This window comes from Catharus ustulatus, chromosome 7, assembly GCF_009819885.2.
Source record: "Catharus ustulatus isolate bCatUst1 chromosome 7, bCatUst1.pri.v2, whole genome shotgun sequence".
NCBI lineage: Eukaryota > Metazoa > Chordata > Aves > Passeriformes > Turdidae > Catharus > Catharus ustulatus.
Genome location: NC_046227.1, coordinates 945,511 through 973,383, shown reverse-complemented (window position 1 = coordinate 973,383; position 27,873 = coordinate 945,511). Strand labels below are relative to the sequence as shown.

At 50.2% G+C, this 27,873-nt stretch overlaps 1 protein-coding gene across 1 annotated transcript; it reads left to right on the top strand.

Annotated features, from left to right (window-relative positions):
* Positions 1 to 205: 205 nt before the first annotated feature.
* Positions 206 to 8,671, top strand: ASB1 (ankyrin repeat and SOCS box containing 1). The gene is made up of 5 exons (XM_033065075.2): positions 206 to 252; positions 354 to 500; positions 2,748 to 3,050; positions 6,469 to 6,854; positions 8,292 to 8,671. Exons 1-5 carry the CDS (start codon positions 218 to 220, stop codon positions 8,423 to 8,425), a joined length of 1,005 nt encoding a protein of 334 aa, XP_032920966.1. The 5' UTR covers positions 206 to 217; the 3' UTR covers positions 8,426 to 8,671.
* The last annotated feature ends 19,202 nt before the right edge of the window (positions 8,672 to 27,873 follow it).

Genomic DNA, 27,873 nt, shown 5'->3' with positions numbered 1-27,873 from the left:
GATGCCGACCGCAGCTACCCCAGCCCCGGCCGTGCCCGCAGCGGCAGGCAGGAGCCGCAATTCCCTGAGCAAAACAAGCGGCCGGATCGGGAGCAGGGAGAATCCACCTTAACGGGAGCAGGAAGCGAAGCGGGGGCCAATCAGGCCGGGAAGGGAGGCCGGGAAGGAGGGGCCGGGGGAGGCACCGGGGGAGGGCGAGCGGGGCCGGCGGGGCGCGATGGCGGAGGGCGGGGACGCGCCCGCCCCGGGCAGGTACCGTGGGCAGGGGGGTCCCGGGGGGCCGAGCCGGGGGACAGCGGGGTGAGCCCCCCTCGGCTCGGCTCCCCTTCCTCATGCCGTGTGCCTCTCTCCAGCGCAGGTCGCAACCTGAAGGAATGGCTGCGGGAGCAGTTCTGCGACCACCCGCTGGAGCACTGCGAGGACACCCGGCTGCACGACGCGGCTTTCGTGGGGGACCTGCCCACCCTGCGCAGCCTGCTGCAGGACGAGAGCTTCCAGAGGTGGGCATGCAGCCCTGGCGGCACGGCCCCGCCGCCTGCCTGCTCCCCCCGCAGCGCTCCGGCTGCCCCGCGTCCCACCTGCATCCCATCCTCATCCCATCCTCATCCCACCCGTGTCCAACCTGCATCCCACCCTCATCCTATCCTCATCCCACCTGCATCCCATCCTCATCCCACCCGTGTCCCACCCGCATCCTGCCTGCATCCCACCCGTGTCCCACGGACCATGCTCAGCATCCTGTGCCACCCCTGCCATGGGCAGGGACACCTGCCACTATCCCATGGTGCTCCAAGTCCCAGCCTGCCTGGCCTGGGACACTTCCAGGGATGTGAGTTTTTATGGGAGGATGCTTCACTCACCACCCTCCCCAGCTGTGCCTTTTGGGGACTCCTATCTCAGCTTTTGTCTTGTCAGAGGTGTTAGGGTGTTCTTCCCACTGTTCCCACAGCCTGCACATTTTGGGGGCTCCCATCCCACCCACTGTTTTTGGGGAGAGGTGTTTCTTAGGATATTCTCATTGTCCTTACAGCTTGCTCCTTTTGGTGACCTCCATCTCATCCTGTTTTTTCCATAGCATGGTTTGGGTTGGAAGGGACCTCAAAGCTCATCTTATCCCACCCCCTGCCATGGGCAGGGACACCTTCCACTATCCCAGGTTGCTCCAAGCCCTGTCCAGCCTGGCCTTGGACAATTCCAGGGATCCAGGGGGTTTTTATGGGAGAAGTGTCAGTGTGGGAGGATGCTCCCCTTTCCCCCAGATCATTCCCCTGGTTTACCAGGAGGCAAGTCTCAAAGCAGCTCATGAGGCTGTGGCAGCTGTGCATGAACTCTTTTCAGATCAGGATAGGAATGTGATAGCAGGAAAATGGGAGCCTACGGATAATGGGGAAAACATACAAAAGGGATTACAATCAGCTATAAACCTGAAACACCCCATGTTACAAAATCTGCCCAGTGCTAACCCTGTGACAGTGGGGATAGTTAATTAATTTTCCTGCATCATGGAGAAATCTGCTTAGAGTGCTAAATGTTTCCCAGCCTCAAAAAAAGGTGTTGTTCCAGCAAAAAATGAGAATGAGCCAGCCCTTCTTTCTGCTACCTGGACAGCTGGGGCTCTTTGGACCCTTGGGCTGAGATTTTTTGGTAGGAAAAAGCAAAGTTTGACAGGAAGAGGAGGGTGGGAACCACAGCTCCATTCAACAGGTGATGGAGTGACCAGAGACATGATGTCTTTAAATTTGGAGGTAGATCTGGATCTCAAAGCTCATCCCATTCCACACCTGCCACGGGCAGGGATACCTTCCACTTGACCAGATAGCTCCAAGCCTCTAAGTCCAACCTGGACTTGGACATTTCCAGGAATGGGGCAGGCACAGCTTCAGTGGGCTACCAGTTTGGGACATCTTCCTGGAAAAAGGGACAAAAGGGAGAAGCTCTTTTATTTTTTCTTTTTTAATTGGTGATTTTTGAGGCAGGGTTTGTGCAGGTGTGCAGCCCCTGGCACAACTAGAGCCCACCCTGAAGCATTGCTCTGCTTCATCTGTCCAGGCAGCATCTGTCACCCTTTTTGGGGCTGCTAAAAGTGCCAGAAATCAGAGAATCCATATCCTGAGTGGAAGGGCCACAGCTTCACACCAGGGCTGGAAGTGGTTCACCCTTGAACTCCAGAGAAATTTCAAAGGGATTCAGGCTGTGAGATACAGCTCACATCCCCAGGTTACTCAGCTTTGCCTGGGGCTGGTTTTCAAACCTGCCTGCTGAGGATGGCTCACATAAGCTGGAGTCCCATTAGGCCTGGGTTTAGGAGGCAAATGGGACTGCTCAGGTGGAGCATGTGGGATAATGGAGTGATGCCGTGGAGGTCCAGCTCCTGAATCAATGTGGGCACTGCCATCCTCTTGTCCCCGTGCTGGAAGAGCTCTCCATGGACTCCAAAGAAAGATGGGATAAGGCCTGAGCTGGCCGTCAGTGCTGTTGTTTCCCAGGGGATGGGGGAGAAAAAAATGCCATTTACATAATTTTAAAATGATCCAAATAGAACCACAGAGTTGGAAGAGATGTGCAAGGATCAAAGTGCAGCACCTGCACAGACACCCCAACAATCCCCGCCGTGCATCCCTGAGAGCATTGTCCAGATATTCCTTGGGGTCTTGGCAGCCTTGGGGCCATACCCATTCCCTGGGGAGCCTGGGGCACCCTCCTGGCGGGAACAGGGGCTTCTCTCACTGTGTGTTCCCCCGATGCAGCCGGATCAACGAGAAGTCGGTGTGGTGCTGCGGGTGGCTGCCCTGCACCCCGCTGCGCATCGCGGCCACCGCCGGCCACGGCCCCTGTGTCGACTTCCTGCTGCGCAAAGGGGCTGAGATCGACCTGGTGGACGTCAAGGGGCAGACTGCCCTCTACGTGGCCGTGGTCAACGGGCACCTGGAGTGTGCCAAGATCCTGCTGGAGGCCGGCGCTGATCCCAACGGCAGCCGGCACCACCGCAGCACCCCAGTGTACCACGCGGCGCGGGTGGGGCGTGCTGACATCCTGCAGGAGCTCATCAGGTCAGAGCTGGGGGCTGGGCTCAGGGTGCCTCTCCTTTCTCCTGCTCCATCAGCATCCCTTCCCTCCTCACCTGGCTGCAGCCTCCACACCTCTTGGACTGGAGAGGAGAAGGTGGAGAGGTGCCCAGAGGGACATCCTTGGATTTCCCATCACTTCGCCTTGGCAGTGGGTCTGTTCCCACCTGTTCCAGTCCAAGGTCAGGACAGGAATCTCCGGTTCTGAGCCCACCATCCAGTCAAATCCAAACCTTGCAATCCCCCCTGCTTCCACCATGCCCCTGACTGGAGTTAGGAAGGAGGCAGATTCCCTGAAAAAAGCCTCCCTGGGTGTTGGGTGTTCCATCAGGAGACTCCCTTGGCAGTACCAGCAGGGCTCAAGGTGTAGCAGGAGGCTGTGGGCACTTGAATTGCTCCTTCTTTGGCATGCCCTGATTATTCCTTCTTTTTAAATTGGAAGATTTCTGTACAAGGGATCATGCTGGACATCTGTATGGGCAATGGATGCCAGATAATAAGGGATCATAATGGGAAAATGTAGGCTTGTAGGGAGAAATAGTGAAAGAGAAGAGAATCTAAGGAATCCCTATGATGACCTCAAATGCTAGAAAATAACAAAAGGATTTGAATAGGAAAAGATTCAAAATCCTCTGGGATTTTCTTCCCTTTTTGAATTTTCATACAAGTGCAGCTTTGAGGAAGAAAGGGAGATAATTCCCCCTCCTTGCTCCTTTCCCAACAAGCTGGGAGGATGATGTTGATACAGCATTCAAGTTTTTGCATTCCCAAAAAGTCTCCCCTGCTCTCTCCACCCAGGCAGGGTGAAATGTAGCACATGGTATTTCAGCAGCACAGGGAGAGCTGATGCCTTGATTTATGTGTCTGCTCTTTGGGATATCTCACCAGCAATATTAAAAGTAAGATTTTGGACAGCTTTCAGGATTAAAAATTAACTGGAGTTTGTCCAATCTCTTTTTATTAGGCAATGTCTCTCCCAAGACTGCTAAACTAATACCAAATTGTCAGATTGCCCAAAATTTCAAATATCTCAGAGTAGGGATTTCACAGATCTTTGCAGAGTTACTTGTGAAAAATGCAGCCTTTATATTACAGGGATTTTTAAAATGTTGGATCTACAGGATTTGGCAGGGGGAGTGCAATGAGGAAGACACTTTTCCTGAGGTAGGAGGGAATATTTTGAGAGAACCTGAACCCAGTCAGGTTCATTGCAGGTGTCTAAACATCACCTGGTTTGAAAATCCTATGGAGCATTCCTACAAGTGCTGAACCAAGCAGGAGGTAAAATCCCATCCATGAATAATAAATGCACATGTGCACATAGGGATCCATTTTACTGGGGGGCTGCTGGAAATATTTAGGGATATAAATGACATTCCTCATAATTTGGGATCATGCTGTGGTGGGATCCACTGCTACCTACAGTGGGACTGAGGGTAGCAAGGATCCTTTTCCCAGGCTAAAACTGGGAAAAAGAGAGCTGCCAGATCACCCCCATCCCTCAGGTGCATGCCTGACCCTGCTAAAAGTACAATTTGGGGGTTTGCTTTCAACTGAGGGCTTCCACTGAGAATTTTGATGATAATAATGGGGCAAAAAAAGGACTGAAATGAAGGGAGATCTGGTGTCTGCTCAGGAGGCAGTGGCCTTAGAACAGCCCTGTGGAAGTCCCGCAGAAAAACGGATAACTCTGTCCAAATGCTTGTGTAATCTGATTTTAAGGGGTAAAATACACTTTGTGCCATTTGCAGCTCTTAGAGGAGTCCCTAAGCCCTTGTTCTGAGTGTGCTTAATTTAAATGAGACTCTTCCCATACTCAGAGCTGAAGGATTTGGTTGAATATTTGGTGGACAGGGAGAAGTCCCCACTGGCTTCAGTGAGAACTGTGCCTGCTTTGAGGTAGGATTTGTCCCCAGGTATTTTCCTTAGTTTTATGAACTCCTGAAAGGAATGTAATGCTATCTAGGAAAAACCTGGTTCTCTGAGTGCTCAGTTTGCAATTTGGGGAAGGAAACTGGTGGGTGATGGAACTTTTTCTCCCTCTGTGGGTAGAATGGACTGGGCTTTGCAGTTAAAACCAGCTACTCTATGGATTGTGTTTTCTTCCTCCTTCTTCCCTTTTCCCTCTTGCATGGGAGGAACATGGAATTACTGTCCCCACTGCCTGGGGGAATCCCCAGCAGATTCCAGCCCCTCCAGCTCCTTCGGGAGTTTGTCACAGATGTTTCACTGTGGAGTGCAGATCCCTGTTTCCATTTCCCTGCTGTTTGGGATCAAGTGCCTGTGTTGCTTTTTTAGCCCATTTTATCCTGCTAGGGGAGTTATTTCAGCCTCCCTCTTCAGTGGAGTCATCTGGAAACATCCCTGCTCCCCAGGCAGCTCGTTAGTATCCAGCGTGACGTGGTGCTGGCTCGGGGCTGAGCCATCCCTGGTGCCAAGACACGAGATGAGAGAACATGCAACTAAAGGTTTCTGGGTCAAGATAAGGAATGGGGAAGATAAGGAAGGGAAGAGATCATTCATTAAATACCATCATGGGTAAAACAGACTCAACTTGGGGGTATCAGTTTAATTTAATACTAGTAAAATCAGACCAGGGTAATGAGAAGTGGAAAGAATCTTAAAAAACACCTTCCCCCACTCCTGCCTTCTTCAAGCTCTACCTGTGTTGCCTGGAAAGGATGTCTTGGAACAGAGACTAGACAGAGCAAAAGGGATAAAATAGGTGTTTATTAGGATGCACTTTGGGCAGTGCAAGAACCTGGCCAGGGCTACTCAAATCGAATCCAATATGGATCTCAGCCACGAGTCTTCACACTTTAACAAGTTTTGATTCATCTACATATTGGGGTCAATTATCCAACCACAGCCCCAGGCTATGAAGTCTCAGCCCCCTTTCCCTCGTTGTTGTTTCTGCTTTTTGGGTACCAGTTGTCCTTGATTCTCTAGCTGGGAAGGGATTGTTTTGTCTAACTATCCTGTGAGGAGAACTTACCAACACCTTACATGAAGTTTCAGAGATACACACTGAGCAGCAGAGATTCTGAAAAATATAAAAGCTAAAACCCAAGGCATCACCTGTTCCCCTCATCCAGCACAGGGGAAGCTTCTGAAAGAAGCCACCCCTGTACCCTCCCACTACCTAAACCTGGCCATGCAAACTCAAGGGTATTGGGGTTGTTGCAAGGATGTTGCTGCTCCTCTTCTCTCCAAATCCCAGGCTGTTGTGGGCAGGGAAACATCTTTGTTTCTGGAAGATCAGACTGTACTGGCTGCCCTGTCCCCACTCAGAAGCACTGCCAGGCCCAGCTGAGGGTAGGGATGGGTGGGTTCCTCACTCTGGAAGTGTCCTTTAGCCTCATCCTGTGCCATTCCCAACCCTGCCTCCCTCTTCCCGGAGCAGGTACGGCGCGGACGTGGACGTGAACCACCAGCTGGCGTCCCGTGGGCCGGGGCAGGCGCTGCGGCCGCTGACCACGCTGGTGGTGTGTCCCCTGTACATCAGCGCTGCCTACCACAACCTGCCCTGCTTCCGCCTGCTGCTCCAGGCCGGAGCCAACCCGGATTTTAACTGCTGGGGGCCCATCAACGTGCAGGGCTTCTCGCGGGGCTCACCCGTGTGCGTGCTGGACGCCGTGCTGCGGCACGGCTGCGAGCCCGCCTTCGTGCACCTCCTCGTTGACTTTGGAGCTAATCTCAACCTCGTCAAAGTGGAGGCCTTGGGAGTTGAGGCCACTGGGAGGGTCAAGGTGAATGCCGAGGCGCTGGAGGTGTTCAAAGAAGCCAGGGGTGAGTGGGTTTGGGTCCCCAAAGCTGTTTGGAGGGGTTGTTTGGGGGTGAAGGTGCTGCTGAGGTGGTAGGGTGGGTGTTCCTCATTTCAAGGACCTTCAGCAATTAGATAATGGGGTCTAACAAGCTGGCAAGCAGAGCGTTAATGACTTCTCCACTCCCTGCTTTCCCCCTGTTGCATTTTGCACCTTCACGTGGTGTTTTCCCCTCTTGAGTCCTTCAGCAGCCCAGCCTCTGTCTGTTACTCTGCCTTTTTCATCTCTCCCAGCTCTTTTCCATTGCCTAATCATGTAGGCAAGGCTTAGGGATCCTATCCAAACTGGGCTTTGGAGCTGTGGCTCACCAGTGGCGTCCAGTTCTTCAGAGCCACACAGGTGTGTCCCAGCTGTTCCTGTGTGACCCTGGGCTCTGGATCCAAGAGGGAGTTTAATCTGGACAGTCTGCTTGGGAAGGAAAGCCACAAACGGTGATGAAAAGGGGAAGGAGGAAGCTTGGATGGAGATGAAAAAAGGTGGGGAAAAGTGCAGCTCCTTGGAAACCCACCTGGTGAAGGCCACAGCTTCACACCAGGGGAGGAAGTGGGGTTTCCCTCTTGAACTCCAGAGAAATTTCAAAGGAATTCAGGCTGTGGGATACAGCTCACATCCCCAGGTTACTCAGCTTTGCCTGGGGCTGGTTTTCAAACCTGCCTGCTGAGGATGGCTCACATAAGCTGGAGTCCCATTAGGCCTGGGTTTAGGAGGCAAATGGGACTGCTCAGGTGGAGCATATGGGATAATGGAGTGATGCCATGGAGGTGCAGCTCCTGAATCAATGTAGGCACCACCATCCTCTTGTCCCTGTGCTGGAAGAGCTCTCCATGGACTCCAAGGAAGCCCTGAAAAGAAAGATGGGATAAGGCCTGAGCTGGCCGTCAGTGCTGTTGTTTCCCAGGGGATGGGGGAGAAAAAAATGCCATTCACATAATTTTGAAATGATCCAAATAGAACCACAATGGCTCTATTCTGAGGGAAGGGGTGCATAAGGATCAAAGTGCAGCCCTTGTGCCTGCACAGACACCCCAACAATTCCCCCCCGTGCATCCCTGGGAACAGTGTCCAAACACTGCCTGGGGCCGTGCCCATTCCTTGGGGAGCCTGGACAGTGCCCAGCACCCTCTGGGGGAAGAACCTTTTCCTAAAATCCAACTTAAAACATCTCCTGACACAGCTCCAGCTGCTCCCTGAGGTCCTGCTGTGGCCTTGGCAGCGATGGCCTCCGTGGTCACCATCCCAGTCCAGCCTCCAGCTGGCCCTTCCAGCCTACTCCAAATCCAGGTGGTTTGGGCTCCTCCCTGGGCAGGATCTGTGCACTCTCAGCCCTCCTGCCCCCTCGGTGCTGCTGTTCTCCCTCTTTCCTTTAATCCCCAGTAATCCTTTCCTGTGTTTTTCCTTGCAGGCCGCGCCCGGAGCCTCTTGTCTCTGTGCCGCATAGCTGTGCGGAGAATCCTTGGCAAATCCCGCCTGGATCTGATCCGTAGCCTCCCAATCCCCGACCCCATTAAACAGTTTTTACTCCACGAGCACAGTTAAAGGGCAGCTGGCTGCTTTTGGGGACAGTTTGACTTGGTAAATGAGTGCCCTGACAGAGCCAATCCTGCCCCTTTCCCCCTCATGGAGCGCACATCATTCCCTGCTCCTGTGGGGTTTTCTTCCCGCCTCCAGATTTAGGGGGCAGTGATGCTGTGTGTCTTATTTCCCTGGGGAGAGGCTGCTAAACGTGTGTGGGTGTTGCTGGAGTAAATACAATATATCCTGTAGCTGTTGGCAAATGTGTAACCTCTGTTACTGATCTGTGTCACACACACACACCCCTGGGGTCTCTGTGGCATTTCTGTGTGGGGAAGGTGTCCCTACTTCACGGGTTTTTCCCATCACAGCACATAAAACCAGAAGCTCCTATCTACATTTTACTCCATATCCCACGATAAGACCAGAGAAAACCCACACAGATCCATGTAACAGGTCTGTTTTGTTTGCATTGTGAAAAAGGAAGTAAAAAGGGGTTTTTTTGAGGAGCTGGGAGATTTTGTGTTTCTAATCACAACCTTGCATCCAGCAGCCTGGGCCCCTTTGGTTTCCAGTGCCTCTTCATGCCACAGACTACCCAGAGAGTCGTTCTTCAGGGAGTCAGCATCTTTTTGTTGGAATCTCAGGGTCAGCCCGTGATGTGGTCAGTGCAGAGGAATTGTTGTCAGAACAACAACTTAAGAAGGATAGAGATGATGGTGCCTCAGGAGCTTGGCAAAAATCTCAGGTGATAATTGATACTTGCTTTAACTTTACTGATTCAAGTAAAGTCACTGGGTTATGAGGTTTTTCTGGTTTTGTTTTTGGGTTTTTTTATTATTTTTCTTTGCTAGCTCTTCTTACCGTGCTCATCCAGTTGGCAAAGGCAGTTTTCCAGATGTGACCTAAAAGATCAGAGAGCCCCAGCCTGGTTTGGGATGGAAGGGACCTTAAAGCCCACCTAGGTCCAAGCCCCTGCCATGGGCAGGGATACCTTCCACTACCTCAGGTTGCTTCAAGCGCTATCCCTGGACCCTATGGATTTACCTCAACACTGGTTCCAAAATGTTCTTTTCCCAGAGGCATAAATAAATGCAAAAGCAGGCCAAAGCAGAGGATATTTCCATACCTTCTCCAGGTGAGGTGCAATGGACGTGGAGCTGTTGCCAGGTGAGGAGGGGCAGTTCTGCACCATTCTCTTCCCAGGCCTGCAGCTGGTTTCGGTTTTCCTGGCGCTGGCAGCAAGTTGTGCACTGGCTTTATAGAGGTGTGAACATGCCTGGGAGATGCAAACAGGTTGTAAAGCCTCTTGGCACCTTGCTGGGGGATCCATAATGATTTGCAGGAGCTTACTGTGCTCCCGAGCTCCAGTGTGGAGGCAGAAAATGAGATGGGCTGTCTGGAGAAAATGCCACGGGAACAGCTGTTGGGGTTGTTTTTTCCCTGAGGACTTTTACTTGGTTTGTAAATAGGACTCCCACTTGGGGTGAGGGTGGTAGAATGGATGTGGGGAGAGCTGGAAGGAGCCACAAGGATCCAGCTCCTGGCCCTGCACAGACACCCCAACAATCCCACCCTGTGCATCCCTGGGAGTGGTGTTCAAATGCACCTGGAGCTCTGGCAGCCCTGGGGCTGTAACCAATGAGCTGCAGTGAAATGCCTCAGTGGGAATGCCAGAAGGTGGCTCAAGGAAATTGAGAGAATCGACTCAACTCAGTGCTTGATGTAAATCCGGTCTATAATTAAAGCTGAGCCTGTTACAATGTTAATTAGAGATCCCATCCAAAGGATTCCCCTGAGCATGGATCTCTCCAGGTCTAAGGATGGTTCTCCCAGCCCAGTAGCAAACCAGCCTGAGGTCCATCAGTCACTTGGAGATGTGCAGAATCAAAGCTTTGGGGTGCCTGGATCATCCATTCATCTTCTGAGGCACTTTGCCTCTGGAAAAAACCTTTGACTTGAGGGCCTGGAATGAGTCCAACTTGGGGACAATCACATAAAATTAAGCTGGAAGTGCACAGGATTCTGTTGGAATTAAGTCCCTGTGGTGCTTGGTTGCTGCTGATTGGACAGATTTGATGAGCTGGTTTAATACAGAAAATTTGGAATTTTCACTGGAAAGAGATAATAATCTTGAAATAGATTCAGGATATTCATAGACTTCATTGTCCTGTCCAACAGGGCCAAACTCTACATCCTCTGCCTTACCCTGTCCTTTTAAACCCAGGATACAATAGTCTTCCTGTATGAAATCTCAATAATTCGTGCATTTCTATCCTTTCACATTTCTATCCTTTCACACTATATAAACAGCATTTCTTTTTGCCTTAGCTTGGATGTCACCCTTCCCTCCTATGTACAAAGCATTCCCTTTTGTAAAGGTGTTTTTTCCCATGTTGTCCATGGGGCATGTTCGGATAATGTGAATAAAAACTGAGTTTTGTGAAGGTGTGGGTGGGAAATTAAACATTCCTGCAGTGTACATCTCATCCATTGAAAAATGCCCATTCTATTTGTGCAGAATATATAAAGTGTGTGTGGCGTGGCCTTGCTGGAAGCTTGAATGGGACAGGATAAGATTTGGAAAATGCTTGAACCAAACCAGGCCTGGAATCAGCCAAGCTGTTCCAAAGCTATCTTTTCACATTGGCTTTGTTGCTAGGGGAGGATTTCCAGGGCATGGAATGCTGGTAACTGGGATCCAGAGATTTCCTGCTCATTTTGCAAAAGGTGGGGGAAAGGCACCTGGTGGGTTGAGGTGGTTTTTTGATTGGTTTTAGAGGGGTTTTTTTTTGTTTCTTGTTCTTCAATCCCTGAAGTCAAGTGAAGCCCTTTTTACCCCGAACCAGCCCTTGAGTTAGAGTACCTTTTTAGCCCTTCCTCTCCTTCCAGTGAAGGAAACCATGGCTTGACACAACAGAGGGGACAAAATGCCACTTCCAGAAGTGCCCTCCAGCGCCTGTTGGCTTTTGCCAGAGTCAGAATGGTTTGGGACAGCAGCAGAATCAGACCTGAGGGCAGGTGGGAGGTACCTGTGGTGAGCCTGGATCCACATGCGGATAAAGATAAACATTAAACCAAATAAAGATACTCTGGTGCAGAAGCACGGAGGAGGATGGCTCTGGATTTGGGAAAGCTTGGATCCTGCCGGCCTCTCCCTGTTCTGTAGCCACTGGAGGGGGCCGGAGAACCGCGGTCCCTGCATCAGGACCCGATGCCACTTCCTGCCTTGCCCCTCCTGGGCGATTTTCAGGGCATCCTGAATTTTTTCCACCCTCAAACTGGGCTGAAGAGGGCTCTTTAAACCTCTCATTTGTACTCCTCCCTTGGTGGCTCTCGAAATGCAGCTCCTCAGTTTGTCTTGGCATGCAAGTAGATGTAATTCCTCAAAATATTTTGATTCTTATAACTTAGCTTTTTTTTTATTTTGTGGCATTTTCACTGGAAATCTCCCTACATGCTTGAGCAGCAAGAGTTTCTGCTGGTTGCTCTGTTTTTCCTGAGGATTAGCAGATGTACCTGAGGATTTAGTCCCTGCAGCTACCTCCAGGTGAGGGCACAGTCTCTTTTTTAGGATTCCTGCTTTTTTCACTCAGGAGATGTTTGTCTGATCTGGTGCCAGCGTTTCCTCTGAAGGCAAAACCAGAATTTTTCCTAAATTGGAAGAAAAGATCAAATGGTCTGGAATTACGGTGATGAAAGACAAAGCTGAACAAGCCCTAACCTTAAATTTTAACACTTCCAGCCTCGATATCCTTCTAATTTGGAGTATCTCCTGCCTGCCTCTCCATGCATCTCCCCCCAGGCCACCCCCAATGGTACTCACGAGTCAGTGACAACATCTCTGTGCTGCAGCTTGGAACTGGAGATTTATCCTCAAACAGGAGAGATCTGTGTGTTCAAGCTGCCAGTTTGGGAACAATAAATGTGGGATTGTTTAAAGGAATTGCATGTTATTTACCTGTCCCCTCCAGGACACACAAGCTGGTCCCCTCTCGCTTAATTTCCTGTGTGACAGACTCACCTGAGAGCCTGTCCTTGCTTTATATAACAGCATTGCAACACATTCCTTATTACTCATGCTCGTTAATCTCTTTCTAAGATCTGCAACAGCAAGGAAAATATTTCTTCTTGTGCTGTGTGATGACCAAATATTCACTCTGGGCTATGAGAACTGACCAAATCTCTGGCAGTATCAAAGCATTTTCTCTAGGATCTGTTGTTACCGCTCCCCAGGCACTGCTGGGGAAGCCCCAAGTTTTTTAACTTTTTGTTGTTTTTGTTCCACATCAGCTCCTCCAGCCTTGTCTTCCTTCCCAAAGGAGCTCTTCATGACCCCTGCAAGTTGCAGCCATGAAGAAAAAGAAAGAAAAGGATTGGGGAAGAAAAAGAAGGAAAAGGTTCTGGCTGCCTCATCCTTGGAAGTGTTCTGGGCCAGGTTGGACAGGGCTTGGAGCAGCCTGGGATAGTGGACGTTGTCCCTACTTATGGCAGGGGATGGAGTGGAATGGGCTTTAAGGTCCCTTCCCACCTAAACCTTCTGGGATTTTATGGAGAGGACAGTGGCTGCCCAAGCCCTGTCCCCCACTCCCAGCCCTGCACAGTGACAGGAGTATGCAGCCCTCATGGAGCTCATTCTCCCACCTGCATCCAGCACTTTTCCCATTTTTCCCTCTGCATCCAGCACTTTCCCCCCCAACACACGTGTGCTGCTCTGTTTTCCACCTCTTTTCACTCGCTTTGTTGGTTCCCATTGTTCGTGCTTGGGACAGGGCTGCAGTGTGCTGTTGTTTACAGGAAAGTGCTCTTTGTTTTCCCAGCGTGGAGCATCTGGTGTTTGTGAGAGGCACAGCGGAGGTTTCCAACAGAAACTCAGCCAGCCCGAGTGTGCCTGGCCAGCACTCCACGTGTGCCACCACGGCCTTGCGCCTAAAAAGGGTCTAAAAACCCCAAACTGAGACAAACCAGGCTGGACAGGGCTTGGAGCAGCCTCATGGAAGGTGTCCCTGCTCATGGCAGGGATGGGTTTTAAGATCTTTTCCAACCCAAAGCATTCTGTGGTTCTGTGATCCAGCATGGGGAGATAAATAAAGGCAGGATGGGTAGGATGGAGCAGGACAGTGTCATTGATTTATGGCTCGAGCCATCCCCCGCAAGGCATCAGGATGATGGACGATCCGTGCACACTCCCCTCCCCATGGCACAGGCTGTCCATGAGCTCTCCAAACATACCAGGGTGAGGTGGTGCTTGCATTCCCACTGATGGCGCCTTTCCACAATCAGCTGAAAGCTGCTCTGGGAATTGGGGAAGCTGGGCTCCAGCCATGATCTGCTTGGCCAACCCTGCACTTGCCTCTCATTTTAATAATTTGGCGACATCCATCTATTTTAACGTTTCGCAAAACGAGGCCTGCGTTTCCTCAGAGAAAATGAGAGTTGAAGGATAGTAAAATGCCTCCATAAATTGGAAGTTAAATTAAGAAACAGTTTTAAGAGCACTGAGTGCTGCTAGCCCCAAGTTGTGGTGTCACTCACGGCATTGTGAGCCTGTGGTACCCGCTGGAGGCACGGGAGATTTAGGAGGCACAGGGAGCAGGCTGGATAGTTTGGTGGGTGTTTCTGAGCCTGCTTTCGTTTGCAGTTGGAATGTATTAGTGGGTTCACCCCTTGTTTCACTTCCCACAAAATGCAGTTTTTACCAAAAATTTCTTTTTTTGGGGATAATTTCAGCTATTGAGCATTTTGTATCAGTGTGGGAACAGCTTCTGGAAGTTTTATCCTTTTGATCTTTGCACAAAGAGTATTTGCAGGGGCCTGGAGTGCCAGGACAGGGGAGAATGGCTTCCCACTGCCAGAGGGCAGGGATGGATGGGATATTGGGAAAGAATTCTTCCCTGTGAGGGTGGGGAGGCCCTGAAGGTGCTTAGAGAAGCTGTGGCTGCCTCTGGATCCCTGGAAGTGTCCAAGGCCAGGCTGGGTGGGGCTTGGAGCACCCTGGGCTAGTGGGACCTCCAGGTCCATCTTACTGAGCTGGAAAGGAATTTGGCTTGATAAGAAATAAATGGTAAGACTGTTGTCTGAAGATGTTCAAGCCTTTACCTTCATCAAAGCAACTAATAAATCCTATTAATACCATTAGGCAAGCAGAAATTCCCAGTTGTCCCAAGTTCCATTTAGTACCAGGTCCTTTAATTAGCAACCTCCATTAGTGCAGACTTTCTCCAAGCATTATGGAATCCCAGAGGGGTTTGGGCTGGAAGGGACCTCCAAGCCCATCTTGCCCCACCCCTTGCCGTGGGCCATCACTCAAACAGAGCTGAGGGATCTGACAGCTGAGAACTATTTTTAACCCAGCAGCCTGAGACAGTGTCTGGTCCCTCTTGCTGGGAGTTGCTCTTGCTGGGTGTTCAGAGAACTTTGGGCTGGATCCATAAGCTTTCAGCTCAGTGATAACCCAGGATGTTTCATGCATCGTGAACTGTGAAGGATGCAGAGATGTCAGCAGAAGCTGTTGTGCCAATACAAACAAGGCCAGGAAGTTTTACTGTTCCCATTGCTGGGAACCTTGTTCCTCTTCCTTCTGTGGATGTGTCTGTGCATCAAGAGAGGCCAAAAGGTGCAGGTAAATATAAATCCCATACTTTTGTGCTATCCAAAGACAAAAAAAATGTGAGAATTGGAGATTATTTATGCATTCAGACTTCTGTAACTCTGAGTTTGGGCTGCTGTGAACACCTGCATGTTTGTTCTTGCTTCCCACAAGACAGCATTCAAAATTCCCCAGAGTCATGGTGAAAATGCATCATGTCCACTCTGAACCACCACAGAATTCACTGGGAAGCCTTGGCTGGACTTTCGCTTTCTTTCCCAGCTATGGTGTCCATCCAGCTAAAGGAAAACCTCTTCTTCCAGAGGGTGCTGGGCACAGCCCAGGCTCCCCAGGGAACAGTAACAGCCCCAAGGCTACCAGAGCCCAAGGAGCATTTGGACAATGCTCTCAGGGATGCACAGGGTGGGATTGTTGGAGTATCTGTGCAGGGACATGAGCTGGACTTGGTGGTCCTTGTGGGTCCCTTCCAGCTCTGGAGATTCCATGGCTTTTTTCTCCACCATGGAAAATGCTTCACCTGGTTAGCAGGGTCAGATGTTTGAACATAACTGAGGATATTACATGGGCTGATCAAATCAAGGCATCTGGCATGGACGTCCTCCTTCAGATAGGTTTCTGTGGAAAACAGTTCCCATGCCATGAATGTCACTCAAGGATTAAATTGCAAATCAGATGGAACCCGTGTGCCTCCTAAGACCACCTCCCTGTAAAACAAGGTGTGGGCTCCCAGGTGGAGCTTGGTTCCACAGCCCAGGGTGCTGCTCCGGGGCCAGGCCCACATCTCCCTCCTCCTGATGGGATTCCCAATGTCCCTGTGCAGGTGACTCCATCAGTGCATCAGCATTTTGCCTTCCCAGTGTCTGGAGCTGCCTCTTGGTCTCCTCTGCATCCAGCTGCCACATGGGGAATGGAGCAATGAGCTTGACGTGGCTCGGCTCCCATGGGAGCATCCAAGCCTGAGCGAAGCCAGGCCCATTTTCTCCTTGAATTCAGGGTTTTTCCATCACATCTCTGTGCCCAGACTTGCCGAGTCCAAGCTGGTTGCAGTGGACAAGTGCCACGTCTGGTGGCTGTGATTCACCGCCAGCGTGCGGGAAGTCCAACCCGGCGATTCATTTCCCTGCAGCTGCCAAGCACTGACGTTGGTTTAGCCCCACTGGGGACAGGGAGAGAGGATTTTTCACCAAATGGCCCCAAATGCTGGAGTCCCCACGTGTTTCAGCTCTTACTCACCCTCTCCTAACAGCAGAAGTAGCCACTCGAAGGAGGGGTCAGAGCCTCCCCTCATGCAAGGTGATGTCGCCTGCTGGAGAAGCAAAACCAGTTTGTACCAGACGATTTTTAATTGGTTCAGGACTTCCAAAGCCCAGTGAGAAACTGGACTTTGACAAACTTTGTTTTGCTGTCTGAGGCAGTACTGCACCTTTCACTCTTGATTTTTGCCCCTCTGTTCACCTTCAAAGTTGACAAGGAGATGTGGATTGTGGGCAAATCAAATTCTGAGTGGCCTGGACATAGCAGGTGCCCAAGCAAAGCTGAGAGCTCCATGCTGCACCACAGAACCAGGAGACAGAGGGGCCTGGGGCTTTTTGGGTCTCCAGGCAGATGAGGGACAGGCAGAACTTGATTTTTGGGTATGTTGTGGCTCATGGGACTTGCGTCAGGCTGCAATTCAGCAGAAGCCAGTCTCTTGCTGGTGCTGCCAAGATCCAGGAGTTAATTCTTATTCCATGAGAAGGCCAGAGCTTGCATCCAGCAGTTCCCTGGGGTGCAGGGAAAGAAACGCTGTGAGAAATAAACACAGACACAAACAAACACCAGACTTGGCGCACAGCTTCGCAGGCAATGGGAATATCTTTTAGATTCCTGCCGAGGTAATTGGCCTGCAAGGAAGCTTCCCTGCTCTGCCCTTTGGCTCTCAGGGAGGCTCTGCTTGCCAAAATGCTTTGTGGTCCCTTGAGCTGTGCCTGGGCTGGACTCTATTCTTCTGCGTAGCCCAGCCCAACCCAGCCCAACCCAGCCCAGTGGTCTCCCGCACACTCACCGTGTTCCTGGTCCAACCTATTCCCAAGGATGTGCACTGAGCCTCCTTCCCAGGAGCCCTACCCTCTTCTCGTGCATTTTATTCCAGTTCTTGGTGCTCCCCACAACAAAGCTTCCCCAAATCTCCCTTGCTTCTGCTGAGGTTGTCCTTTCTATGGGGTCTTTCCCATGTTGCTGGGGTAGGACCTGATCCCACCTGGTTCTTTTCTCCCAAGCCTTTGTTTACATTGCTCCACATCCTCCTGGAAATCCAAGCCCAAATCCCTGATCTTACCTGCACTGAATAAAGCACCAGAGCCTGGATGCTTCCCCCACCCTTGCAAGGCAAACATGCCAGCGTTTTCCAGGCTTTCAGAATTCATGAGAATGTGGAAAATCCCATACCTGACAAACCCCATCTTTCTTAGCGGCTGTGTTTCCCACCACCCACCTTTCTTTGAGTTCCTGCAGCTTTGCAACTGTTTTTGGTGTTCTAAAATGCTGCCAAGATTTCTCCTGGATCAGGAGGGAGAGGTACTTTGCTCCGTAGCCCCTGAATCGCAGGATGGGAGCAGGTGGAGCTCAGCATGGAAGCATCCCTGGTGTGTGGTGGGCTGTGTGCTATCGATGAAGCTCATTTCAAAATCCCATTTCCAGTATAAATGGAAGCTTGACCAAGTAAAATGGATTTTTAAGTGGGAACAAAAAGCATTGAGCTGTGCAGAGTCTAATAAATACTCACTTTGGGAAACCAGTGGCTGGTTTGCAGCTTAGGCTGGAGATGCTTTTAAAAAATCCATCATTCACCCACAGTGAAAGGCTATATAATTCTCAGGGATTCTCCTTCAGGCAGGAACAGTTTTCCTCAGGATCCTCTCTGCATCCCCAAAGCTTGACCTTGCTTCATGCCAAGCAGGGAAAGTGACACCCTATGGTTTTTGTATCACAAATGGAAATTCCATACTGTTTTGGAATAAACAGCGCTGGCCATTAGAGAGTCTATTGGTTACCATTTGGTTGCAACTGCATAAGAAACAGCTCCAGTGGAAAAAAAAAAAAAAAAAAAAGAGGCAGCAGTAACAGTCAATCGTCACTTTTTTTTCCCCCTGCCTGGAAAACTTGGAATTTTATGGACTATGAGCCACAAATTAGAATTGCAGGCAACAGATAAAGCTTGGCTATAAATCCAGCTAATGCCAGTGCCTGTTGGTAGCTGCAAGGTGGAGTTTGTTAAAGTGCCCCTGTTGAAATGGGCCTGAACGGGATCTTTCCTACCAGCCAGGATCACCAGTGGGTCTGGATCATTTTGGACCATCCCTGGTGCAGCAGGAAAGTCCTGTCCCCTGGGTAGGGACAAAAGAGGAGGCTGCTGCTCCTGCGGTCAGCACCTGCCATGCCAGAGGTTCCTTCAGCCTTTCCCCCACACTGTCCTTTTCCATCCTTCCTCAAGAAAGAGAATTTCTTGGCTGTGTCTCCAAAAATGAATCCCTGTACCTGTTTGTCCTTCCTCACAGGAAATTGTCCCTTCTTTCTGACCCATGGCTGCACTCCCAGCTCTCCCTTATGCCACGCTGCAGGAGCAGGGCACAGCCCTCTCCGAGCATTTCATCCGCAGGGGCTGGGATGAGGTCTCTGGATGGAAAAAATGCTTCAGACATCCTGGACTGGAGTGAATTGCTCAAAGATGTTGCCACTTTAGGTCTGGTGAGCTGAGCTGCCAAGTCTCCCAGTATTGCTCCAGAAGGATCTGGGACCTCTGGCACATCTGGAGTAACCCAGGGCAGCTCCATACACAGCGCTCCCATCTTTAGGAAGGAACCCAAAAAGTCTCAACTTGGATGTTTCAGTGCCCACCCGTGGTGTTTGTTCATGGCTAGGGCTGCTTCCAACAGGAAACAGGAACAACCTCAGGCAGTGGCTGCTCTTCCAGGAGCCAAGAAAGGGCAGAAATGGCTGTGCCACCATTCAGGATGTCTGGGACATCACATCTGGGACCTTGTGAGGTCTCGGTCTGAGTCAGTGCAAAGCCATGCTCTGAGGAGCAGAGAGAGTTTGGGTTTTTTTCATTCTTACTTAGGCACTTTGAGAGGCCCTTAAATGTCTGAGGGGTCAGGGGAATGCATGTTCCTAAATCACTGATGGGCATTGGGACAGACCTGTCGCCTCCCAAGCCATCAGGTCAATTGTCTGAGCTGGTTATTTTGTTGTTGACCATGGAGAGGGGCTTTGGACAAGGGCCTGGAGCGGCAGGACAAGGGAGAATGGCTTCCCCCTGCCAGAGGGCACGGTTAGATGGGATATTGGGAAGGAATTGTTCCCTGGGAGGGTGGGCAGGACCTGGCACAGGGTGCCCAGAGAAGCTGTGGATCCCTGGGAGTGTCGCAGTCCAGGCTGGACACTGGGGCTTGGAACAACCTGGGATAGTGGAAGGTGTCCCTGCCCAAGGGAGGGGTGGAAGCTTTAAGGTCCCTTCCCACCCAAACCACTCTGGGATTCTGTGTTTGGTGTGTGCAGTCCTGCTGGTTTGTCCTGCAGGACAGCAGCATCTTTGCCCAGCTGGGGAGCCTGCAGAATAATTTTTCTTGGATATTCACAAACACCAGACAGGGATGCCAGGGAGCGTGAGGGGAACCTTGAGTCCTCACATCCTGCCTTGGGTTTGTCAAGTCACCAGACCTGTTGCTCACCAGCACTCCTGGACTCCTGAGATCACTTTCAGATTGCAGGCAGAATTTCCAAGGGGCACAGAGCCATTTCAGAGCAGCCCAGAATAATTCTTAAATCTATTTACTTACAAAAAATGAGAAAGAATTGGACTTTTTTCCCTCATTTTCCATGCCAGCATCATTGATGGAGTATGGTGTACAGGGAAATGTGTTTCCTAAACCTCCAGGATATCTTTAAAATATTTTTTTTATTAGAGTAATTCCTGGACAGCACCCAGGGCTTGAAAGACAGATTTAGGAATAAAATCCACACAGGGCCCACAGTGATAAGACCGGTTTTGCTGGTTGACTTGGGAACTAATGCACTGCATGCCAATCATACACATTTCTTCCCTTTTTCTTTTTTATTCCCATTAACCATCACCATTAGCATTTGGACTCAAACAAACAAACAAATAAGCCCATTTAAATCCTGGATTTTTTTCCCGTCCCTCCAACCATGAATAATTACAAAATAATCACCAAAATCTGGTTTCGTTCGGTGAACGTTTCCAGGTTTTGTTTTCTTTTTCAATAATCCCAGGTTCCAGCAGTCCTACTAGCCCCTTGCTTTTATTTTTTGGGAGGTAATTTCAGCTGGTCACATTCCCTGATGCCTGGCACAGTATGATCAGGGAGCATGTGAGCTTCTTTTAATGTATTTCATCTTGACAGGGAACCTTTTCCCTGCCTTCTCTCATGGCCTGAGCATGCAACTTTTCCGAGAACGCGGCCCCAAACTCCAGCCCTGCTGCAAAAAGTGGCAACATCTGCTGGCAAAACAAGCTTGCTCCCACTTAAAATGCTGGCAGGACCTAGCAGGGCCTTAAAAAAATTCCTTTAATTGGGCTAATTGTATGTGGTTGAAGCCATGTTGAAGCTCAGCTCCGAGTTCAGCATTCGATTTATGTGGTTTGGGGTCACGTGAGTTCAGGAAAAACCCACCGTGCTTACCTGGTTTCCTTTTCCTTTCCCCCCAGGTTTTTCTTTGTGCTTCAGTTTCACCCCAAAGGGAAGGCAAAATTTGTTTCGTTTAGAGCTCAAATGGGAAAAAACCTGAATTTCATCTTGTTTTCACTCAATGGGATAAATCCCCTCGGATTTTTTAATTGATGTCCTGTGTAGCAACACTTGCTGTGCAGAGCGAGCCTGTGGAGGGCAAGGAAAGCTGGCAGAGCAGGCAGGAATATAAAATTCAAGCAAATAAAGGAATTTTCACCCAGTTGCACTGTGCTGTCTTTATATGGAGGCAAGAGCCTGCCTTATGCCAAACCCCAGGTGCCCAAAATGAAGGTTTTCCTTGTTTTATCAGAAAACCCAGTGATGCCTTAAGATACTATTGTGCTGCTCAATCCAGGGAAGATGGGAGGGGGTCCCCACACTGGCTGTGTTATTACATTCCTGAAAGCACTCCCCTGCCCCTGGGAAGCCTGCTGGGAATAACATCACTTGGCCCGTGCTCCTTTGGCAAGGATGTTGTTTTCCCATCAATCCCTTTAAAATGGTTTTAGGGTTTTCCCCAAGATGCTGTTTGCTAATTTTGTGTAAGGACACACACACAGGCAGGAGAAAAGGTGGAGGTATGGGAGAAGCGGGGGTGGGGTGTTCTGGGGGACTGAGAGAGGGGTGTGGGTTGGGATTGTTGCACACTCTCAGGGTTGAAGGAGTGGAGACAGAGTACCAGTACCACAGAGAAGAAAGAATATTTGTCAGGCTCAGGAATACCTATTGCTTCTTCCAGACTCTTTTTTCCTGTTTCTTTCCCTAGTCCCTTCCTTTTTTTTTCCCTTGCTGGGACCTCAGGTCTTCCTGGGACTCCAAAAGGGAACCCTTGGCTGGTTCCAGATGGGGGACGATGCTCAGGAGATCCTTTCTGCTCTAACATGGATATCCCACTCTAGAGGCTACCAGATCTCAGCTTTTCAGGGAGTAAAATATTGTATTTTAATCCCTCTAAGATGCTGGGATTCTGCCTGTGTTGTATGAGATCTGTATGAGTTCCTGGCTGGAACCTCAGGACCTCTCTTGGTTCCTGGAGCTCTGACTGTGAGCACTTGGCTGGTCCCAAATGTGGGAGGTGTGATCCAGTCAAGAGATCCCTTGTATTCAAACATGGATATCCCACTGCAGGAGACTGCCTGATCCCAACTTTTGAGGGAGAAAAACTGCATTTTAAGCCTTATGAGGTGTTAGGGAGCTCCCTGTGTCCTATCAGGCACATGGAAGTCCTACCAGGCCTCATGCAAGAGGGAGAAGCAGCATTTATGGGACAAAACATACCCATGAATGTATTCCAAGGTGCTTCCTTTAGTCCCAGCCCCTGGTTACCCAAGTCTTTATTTCCAATGGATTTACCTCATGAGCAGTGTTGTGAGAAGGTGCTCCTGGAAAGAGAGGAAGGCTGAATTAAATGACGATTGAAGCCTTGCAGCCAATGTGGGAATGAGGCCAGTGTCTGAAAGGAAAATTATTATTAATAATTATAGGAAGAAGATGGCCAAAGTCAGAAACACGTTCTGAACTCCTCCAAAAATAGAACAAAAAGAGATGCCAAACCCAACAAGTGAAGTAAAGATTTGAGGGCAGGGCAATGTGCTGAGGAGGGAAATTAAAAAGGTGAGAGGAGTCTCAGACAGTGACACTGTGACCTCAGGAGCTGAGCTGCTTTCTGGGCTCAGGAGGACCAGAAGGTGATTCTGCCCTTCAGGAAGATGAGCAGCCAGTGTGAGATGCTTGTTCTGGGATGGCAGCCCCAGCCCTGGCTGCCAGAGGTGACAAACTGGGGGACAAACCCTTCACTCCTGTGGAATGATGGCTCTTCTCTCCAGCTTTTGCTGCCCTGGAGTGAGCTGGGGGCATCAGGGGTGCTCTGGTTGCCTTTTCAGCTTCAGAAAGGATGAAGACTTTTGGGACAGGCATTAAGTGCAGATACATCTCTAATATCTGCTTTAAAAATTCAAATAAACTCTATTGATCGATGCTAGTGCCCTGGGCAGCCACAGTGCCGAATTCCCAGCTCCCATTTCTCTTCCTTCTGGAGCATTTTGAGTTCCTCGGCTGTGCTCTGTGTAATCTCTGGCTCTGAGAGGAAAGGAAAGCAGTGCTCTGACCACACACAGCTCCAGGCTGCCCTGGAGAGCCCCAGGAGCTTCCCAGCCACCAGCACCGACCCCTTGGAGCAGCCGTGGGCAGGGACAGCTGTCCAAACAGAGACACCTGTGCAGGGCAGGCCAGGGCAAACAGAGACATCCCTGGCTCCAGAGGTGGCTCCCTGAACCTGCCCTTCTCCTTTGATCTTCACCCGAGCAGCCTCTGCTGCTCCGCTTCACCCTGAGTTTGTTTCTCTCTCTTCTCTCCCGAGGTGAGTCTGAGCTCTGCTCCATCTCAGAATTACTGCTTGGAGCTGGCAAAGGCATCTGAGTGTGTATCTTTCCTCCAGGCACTCAGCATTCCCCAAGAGGCTCTTCTATTCCCCATCCCCCAGGCACCAAACTAGGAGGGAGAGCCACGACTTTTCCCATATTTTCCTGTATTTTCCTGCATTTTCCTGCATTTTCCTGTGTTTTGCTTGTTTCCAGCTATATTTTCTCACCTATGGTTTACTCTTCCCTACAGGAGTCGTTGTGTCCAAAGAATTCCTCCTTTGTGTGGCTCCTCCCATCTAAACTTTGTGTGGCTACTTTCCATCTAAAAAGCAGCTCAGATGATAAATGACAAAATGGGAGGTTTTTTTTAAGAAAAGAAAGAGTCAGGGGCTCTTTCTTGCTTTAATCAGACATCCTGGATCAGGGTACACCTCACACATTCATTCATCCCATTTATACATTTGTTTCTGCTTTAGATCTATCTAACGTAAGACACAGTGTGGACATCTGTCTTATTATCCAACAGCAGGTTAAATAAAACAAACCCCCTGTGCTCCCTGGGAAGGACATTGGAATCATGGCATTCTTCAGGCTGGAAAAGACCTCCAAGATCACCAAATCCAATCTGTTGAGATTGACATAATTTCTTTTTCTCCCCCTCTCTTTTCTCACACATTCATTCAGCATAAAACTGATGTATTCCTGAAATCTCCTTTGGGTTTGACACCCAGAATCTTCCTCTCTTGGATTTTGGGACAACCAAGCCCAACAACTTTTCCAGAGCTTCTCTAGACATTGGCTGGGAAGAGCAATCCAGCATGGAATATGGAATGGGGGGTTCCTCAGATTTTTAAGGAGACTTCTCCACCCTTTGGTCAAGGTCGGTGTGTGCTCTGCTCCCCTTTAGTGCTGAGAGAGGGAGGCTGTGGGAGCCTGGGATGGGGATGGAGGGAGGAGACGACAGTGGAGGTACAGTCCAGGTTTTGATGTGCTGATGGAGCTGAGGGATTTCTGACCCTCCTCTCTTTTTCTCTCTTTTCATCCAGCATTTCTGTCTGCTACACATGTTCCCCTTTACGCTGTGCCAGAACTCTGACAGAAGGAAAGGGCAGGGGAGGGGTGGGGGAGGGAAAAAAAAATTCTCTGTAAAGTTTCTGTTCTGGAGAGAAAACAGGACTTTATCAAAATATTAGCAGAGCACCAGCTGGTGCCGATTAGCAAAGCCCTGGGTGAGAGTTTTCCATTTACCTTGTGCTGTTTTTCTTTCCCCGAGCTGCACATGCTCTTTCCCAAAATGTGAAGGTTTTGGCCACCGAGGTTTATCCAGCTTGGGTGCTGTTTCATTTTTCAAAAATGCAGAGTCCACCCAAGCTGCTCTCAGAAACTGCAATGTCTATTCCAAAGCCTGGCTGGCATGGGGGACCAAGTCCCATCCTTACAGGCTGGCTGGATAATGAGGGGTGAAGGGTCACAAGGACTAAAAATGTCCTCACACAGCAACTAAAAGCATTGTACAGATGCTCATTAACCAAACATCACGGATGGGTGATTTTCCTCACTCCCAGCTTGCAAAGGTGCCAGTGGCAGGGTGGACCTGATTCCTAAAGCACTTGAGGGCTCTGGACACCACCACTCAGCACCTTTTTTGCAGGAGATGCTGCTGCTGCATCCTGGACTCCAGCCTGGTGCTGGGCTCTTGCAGAGGTGAGAAAAGTATTGCTCATTCATGAATGCGTGTTTTAAGGGATATTATTCCCAAATATTAAAGTAGAACCAGCTTTTAGGAGCAGGGGATAAAGATTTGGCTGGGAAGCCCTGAGCTGGAGGACCAATAACTTGGGAATTGCTCCGAAGTGTTTGATCTGTCTCGGGCCAGCAAACGCTGAGCCAGCGCCTGCCGTTAAGTGGAAGTTATTTTCTGCATCCACCAGAGTCCCATAAAACCATTTCCTCTGGGATCCACAGGGACAGCCCGGGCTGCTTTTTGTATTTTTTTTTTCTCCCCCAACAATATCAATATGTAAGTGCTGAGGGAAGGAGCACGTGCTGTGTGACAGATTTAGGAGTAGCCTTAGGGCTCCATCACCTCTCTTTAAGCAGCTTTGCCAGAGTGCTGGAATTGCCTGCTATTCATCGGGTGGGAAGGCTGGTTTGGGGATTAACAGGCAGAGCTGGTCCTGCTAGATTTTGGGTCCTACACCCAGCTCTGCTACAGGCTCCTGTGTCAGCTCCAGGGAATGAGGTAGTCCTGAAAGGTGGAGTAAAGGGCTTTTTCCTGGGCTGTGGGAGATCAGAGTCCCCACCCATGCAGGAATGGATCCTCACACGCGATTTTGGGAAACCTTCAGCTGTATTTTGAAGCATAACTGCACCTACTCAGCACCCTTTGGTTCCTCTAGGGTTCCCAAGCCTGTTTGGAGCATATTCAACCCCAAAACATGCAGGATGGGTTGTGCCACCAGCTTTCAGATAATAATCCTGCAGGCCAGGAGTACATAGAATCATAAAACAATTGAATGGTTGGGGTTGGAACAGAGAGTTAATGCTCATCCCATTCTACCCCTGCCATGGCAGGGACACCTTCCACTATCCCAGGCTGCTCCAAGCCCCAATGTCCAGCCTGGCCTTGGGCACTTCCAGGGATCCAGGGGCAGCCACAGCTTCTATGGGCACCCTGTCCCAGGGCCTGGCCAGCCTTACCGGGAGCAATTCCTTCCCAATATCCCATCCATCCCTGCCCTCTGGCAGGGGGAAGCCATTTCCCCTAGTTCTGTCACTCCATTCCCTTGTCTGAAGTCCCTCTCCATCTCCCATTCACCATTCCCTTCAGGAGGGGGTTGCTTTGGCAATAAAAAACCGAAGGAGTGATGGGAGAAGTGACACCTCCACCTGCCAAGTGATGCCTTTCAGCTCCTGCATTCGGCTGAGTCAAATTTTTTTTTTTTGGCGGGGGGGATCTGGAAGTCCATTTGCAAAGGCTGAAGGGAAGAAAAACAACCTTCTCCCCCTACTGCCCCACCACCTAAGTGCTAAAGCAGATCCCAGAGGTGGAGCATGGGGAGGTGTAAGCAGGGGAAGACCTGGCAGGAGATCTTGTTCTCCGGTTGTGCCTGGGGGCTTTTCCCATCGGAGCCCCTGGAAGGCCAGCGGGGAAATGATTCCAATCCCAGGCTTTCCAGCTTCCAGGCTAATTTAACCCAAACTGTTTCCTAGTCTCCGAGAGGGGAGCAGGGATGAGGTTTGCAGATTGGAAGTGGCGGGGAGGAACTGCAAATGATCTCAGCAGTTTTACAGCCATCTCTTTCCTGGCAGGACATGAGGGAGAGCGTCTCCCTGCCTCTGGGGTGGAAGGTGGAGGAATGCAAACGCTGGAACACTTTTCAGTTTGCCCTGATTGTCTTTCCTCTCCCAGCAGTTTTATTGGTGTCTGTAGATTCAGAGCAAATATTCCCAGGAGCATTTTCACCCTCCATCCTCAGAGGATCCGCTCATCCCAAGGGATTGCAGCGTGTCCCAGAGAAGCCACCCTTACCCATCAATGCTGGCTCCAAAGGCTGTGGCAAGCAACCACTGGATGTCACCTCCACCTAGAGAGAAGGGAAATCTCTGGGAAAAAGTGTGTTTGAGGTGAATGTTTACATGGAGTCTCTTTTTTTTCGGACATCTGTGCTTCATCTGCGCTTCATCTGCTGTGCTCCTGTGCAAACACCCTGAGCAGAGGCAGCTGGGAAGGGACTGCAGGGGGTGCTCAGCAATCCTTTCCCACTGGAGATTTCCATCCCATCCACCAGTAGCAGGGATCCTGCCTTTCAGGCCCAGCTTTTCCCTCACAACAAAAACTCCATCCATTGTGCCTCCATTTCCCGCTTGTCTCAAACCTGCTGCCTATGGCTCATCATCTGCTTTAAAAACTCCGTGTGACACATCAGATCCTCAGTGTGCTACCAGCTGGAGCTGGTTTTCCAGCAAGGGAAAAGCAAGGGGGAAAAAAAACAACCAGGAGAAATTGATGCTCTCCTGCTGCCCTTGCTGGGATGTCTCTTTTTATATCCTCAGCACTTGGAGAGAGCCTTTAGGGAACAAGAGTTTTTTCTTTGTGGCAAATGAAAATATATACCATAAAACAGGAGGGTCCCATAAAGGGCAGCATGGTGGGAACCTGTTAATTAATTAAATTTATGCACATCAATCAATGAAGTGCTTTGTAGCTGGTCTGATTCCACCATCTCCATTGGCATTTCCATGGCAAAATTTTAGGAGTTTTCTGGGCTGCCATGAGGTTGTTTGATGAAATTCCCACTCCAGAGCTGTGTCTCCCCATGGAGGGGACCATCAACTTCTCCCTGAAGATGAGGGCTCAGAGCATCTCTCCATCTCCTCACCTGCTGAGTCATTTGCAGTGTGGGGTCACTGACCTGGCTGTCCCTCTGGTGTCCTTGGTGCTCCTCAAGAGGATGGCCCAGATGGACACCAGTCCTAAACTGGCTGATTCTGGAAGAGGAACCATCCCACCCCTCATGGTCAGAGGATCAGCCAGAAAACGGGGGAATTTGAGGCCAATTCTTGCATCTAGAGCCCTTTCCCTGTAAATCAGCTTGGACAGAGGTAATTTTACCCCAAGGCAACACAAATTGGTGGTTCAATTAAGAAACGGATGATTCAGACCAAAAGGGGAGAAATTCAAACTGAAAGAGGGGAAACTCAGACTGAAAGAGGAGAAATTTAGGTGAGCTATCAGGAAAATTTTCTTCCCTGTGAGGGTAGGGGGGC

Bases quoted from the DNA above. Each gene is read 5' to 3' on its own strand.
- ASB1 (XM_033065075.2), top strand. From the start codon at position 218: ATGGCGGAGGGCGGGGACGCGCCCGCCCCGGGCAG. The intron at 253-353 runs GTACCGTGGGCA...GCCTCTCTCCAG, and splicing joins GACGCGCCCGCCCCGGGCAG to CGCAGGTCGCAACCTGAAGG. The intron at 3,051-6,468 runs GTCAGAGCTGGG...TTCCCGGAGCAG, and splicing joins ATCCTGCAGGAGCTCATCAG to GTACGGCGCGGACGTGGACG.